At 37.7% G+C, this 2,573-nt stretch overlaps 1 protein-coding gene across 1 annotated transcript; it reads right to left on the minus strand.

Annotated features, from left to right (window-relative positions):
- Positions 1–406: 406 nt before the first annotated feature.
- LOC149212501 (putative aldo-keto reductase 2) lies at positions 407–2,279 on the minus strand. The gene is made up of 5 exons (XM_089391860.1): positions 1,884–2,279; positions 1,588–1,785; positions 1,330–1,502; positions 1,118–1,220; positions 407–808 (listed from the first exon to the last, which is right to left on the minus strand). Exons 1-5 carry the CDS (start codon positions 2,100–2,102, stop codon positions 461–463), a joined length of 1,041 nt encoding a protein of 346 aa, XP_089247986.1. The 5' UTR covers positions 2,103–2,279; the 3' UTR covers positions 407–460.
- Between the last annotated feature and the right edge of the window lie 294 nt (positions 2,280–2,573).

Below are 2,573 nucleotides of genomic sequence, written 5' to 3' on the forward strand. Positions count from 1 at the left end.
TCATTCATTTTGCATCACACTCACCTAAGTTATGCTTAAGGGGGGTGTTGGTGTACATGCACTTAGATTAGCTCCAGTTGTTGGTGTACATGCACTTAGACTAGCTGTGTTGGTGTACATGCACCTAGATTAGCTCCAGTTAACTTATTGCTTGCATGTGGCACATGTACACATAAAGCACACTTAGCTTTAGTTAGCTTTAGTTATTGCATGTACAACTAAGCTTAACTTAGTTGCTTTTATGTATTTATTCTAAAACTCATATTGTAGAATCAATTAAATTTCATTCTTTTCTCAACTCTTGTTCGCTTCTTTCCTTCTCTTGCAAGCTTGTTATTGTTTTGCAGATCTAGATCTATCTGTGTATCTCAAAAATCTTACAAAAATAAAGGGTAAAAAAATGATATACGCTACAAACTGACAATTTTGCCTTATTTGCAGAGAACGATGTTAAAAATCATCAAATGGCATCTTTCCATGAAGAGAGAGGGGGTGTTTCTGAATTCACCCATGTGAGATTCGATAAACTAGCCCGACTTCGATCTCCAGAGAATCCAGAAGTGGATAGTACATTTTCTATTTCCTTCATTTCATCAGCCGTGATCTTAACAGAAAGAGCACCTATATTTTCGTCTAGATTTTTCACTTTGGTGGTGCCGGGGATCGGTGAAATGTTATTTCCCTGATGGCAAATCCAAGCAAGTGAAAGTTGACCCGGGGAGCATCCCTTCCTGGAAGCTATTTCAGCTATTTTTTCAAACGTCCCCTTATTCTTTTCGAGATTCTCTGGTTGAAACCTTGGAATTGTCTGTCAAAAATATCAGCAATTTATAAAATTAGAATAAGACTTCATTGAAACAATAAAATACATTTTATCAATGCACTGGAATCTTAATGTATGATATCAGTGAACTAATAAGTTTTTTGGACAACGAACATTGTAATAAAATGTTCCAGATCGACTTAATTTTTGGGTTTTAAAATGATGGGCATCAACCACTCTTGGTTTTGTAATTAATGACAAATAATTAAACTTGTCTTTAAAATTATTTAGAAAAAAAAATTAATTACGCATTTATAATCTTTTCTTTTTCTAAATATCCAAATGAAAATATACCTTTCTAACATCATCATTTGTTAAATTGTCAACTGACTTTGCTCCAGAAGTAAGGAAACCCCTGCCTAGAGGGCTGTATGGCACAATTCCAATACCAAGTTCTCTACAATTACAATTTGAACATGTTAGTTAGTGATTCATAATACAAGCATGGTAACAATGTGAAAAACCCTAACTCCAGAAAAACCTTAACTCCAAATACCTCATCATACCTGCAAGTGGGAATAATTTCGTCCTCTACATCCCTAGTCAACAAAGACCACTCTATCTCGACCGCTGTTATAGGATGAACAGCATGGGCTCTTCTAATTGTTGATGCGGAGGCCTCAGAAAGTCCGATGTATTTTATTTTCCCTTCTTCAACTAATTTCTTCAGTTCTCCAATCTGTCACAGATGCACAGAAAAACCATTAGATCAAAACTGTGCATCATTCGAGAACTAAACCGACACCTATCGCAAAAATACATACCGTCACTTCAATGGGGACTTTAGTGTCAATACGATGTTGATAATAAAGATCGATAAATTCCACTTCAAGTCTCTGCAAGCTTGCTTCACAGGCAGCACGAACATATGCAGGATCTCCTCGAGCTTCTGGTTTTCCATCGACATATGTTATCCCAAACTTTGTGGCTAATTGGACTTTCTCCCTAATTCCTTTAATGGCCTGCAAACAACATACGTAGGTGAACATTCTATCATATTGGGTAAGCTCTAGATAATTGCAACTACAAGAAAGGAGAAAACCCCATACAACAGGCCTACCTTTCCAATGAGGATTTCGTTGGTGAAAGGGCCATAAATGTCCGAAGTATCAAGAAAAGTGACACCTCTGGAGACGGCATAGTGGATAAGGGAAATCATTTCTTGCTCGGGCTTTGGAGGGCCATAGAAGTCCGACATGCCCACGCAACCTAACCCCAGTGCTGATACTTCTAATCCTTGTGATCCCAAACGCAATCTGCCCACTGGTACTTCCGCCATTGCTATGCTCTCTGAAAGCTACCCAATCAATCAGGTAATATAGTGCAACTCCTCATTCGTCCTTAGCCTGCAGATGTAGATGGAGGCAGGCCACTTCATCCATATATAGAGATATCTATATGTACCTGCCTTGTTATGGGTACTGCAAATTTAAGATATATTTAAAAAACAATTGATAGTAAGAATGGCGGAAATAGATTCATCGCTATAAAAAAAAGGAATTTCCATTATTTTTTGAGCCAATTTAAATTAAACTGGATATAAACCGGACAAAATCAATCCATCACGGCGTTCGTCATTCGATGAATTGCGCGCCAATTTAAATTAAACTAGATATAAACAGGACAAAATCGGCGTTCGTCATTCGATGAATTGCGCATATACAATTATCAATTGGCGTTTCCTTTCGGTGGCTGCCAGGGCAGGACCCATCATGGATTTCGTCATCCACTGAAGTGCGTATATAAAATC

This window comes from Pinus tabuliformis, chromosome 1_1, assembly GCF_031772625.1.
Source record: "Pinus tabuliformis cultivar Carrire ecotype Pingquan chromosome 1_1, CPIR1, whole genome shotgun sequence".
NCBI lineage: Eukaryota > Viridiplantae > Streptophyta > Pinopsida > Pinales > Pinaceae > Pinus > Pinus tabuliformis.

Coding starts and splice junctions, on each gene's coding strand:
- LOC149212501 (XM_089391860.1), bottom strand. CDS start 2,102: ATGGCGGAAGTACCAGTGGGCAGATTGCGTTTGGGATCACAAGGATTA. Junction 1,503..1,587: donor AAGTCCCCATTGAAGTGACG/GTATGTATTTTT, acceptor CATCTGTGACAG/ATTGGAGAACTGAAGAAATT. Junction 809..1,117: donor CAAATGATGATGTTAGAAAG/GTATATTTTCAT, acceptor TATTTTTGACAG/ACAATTCCAAGGTTTCAACC.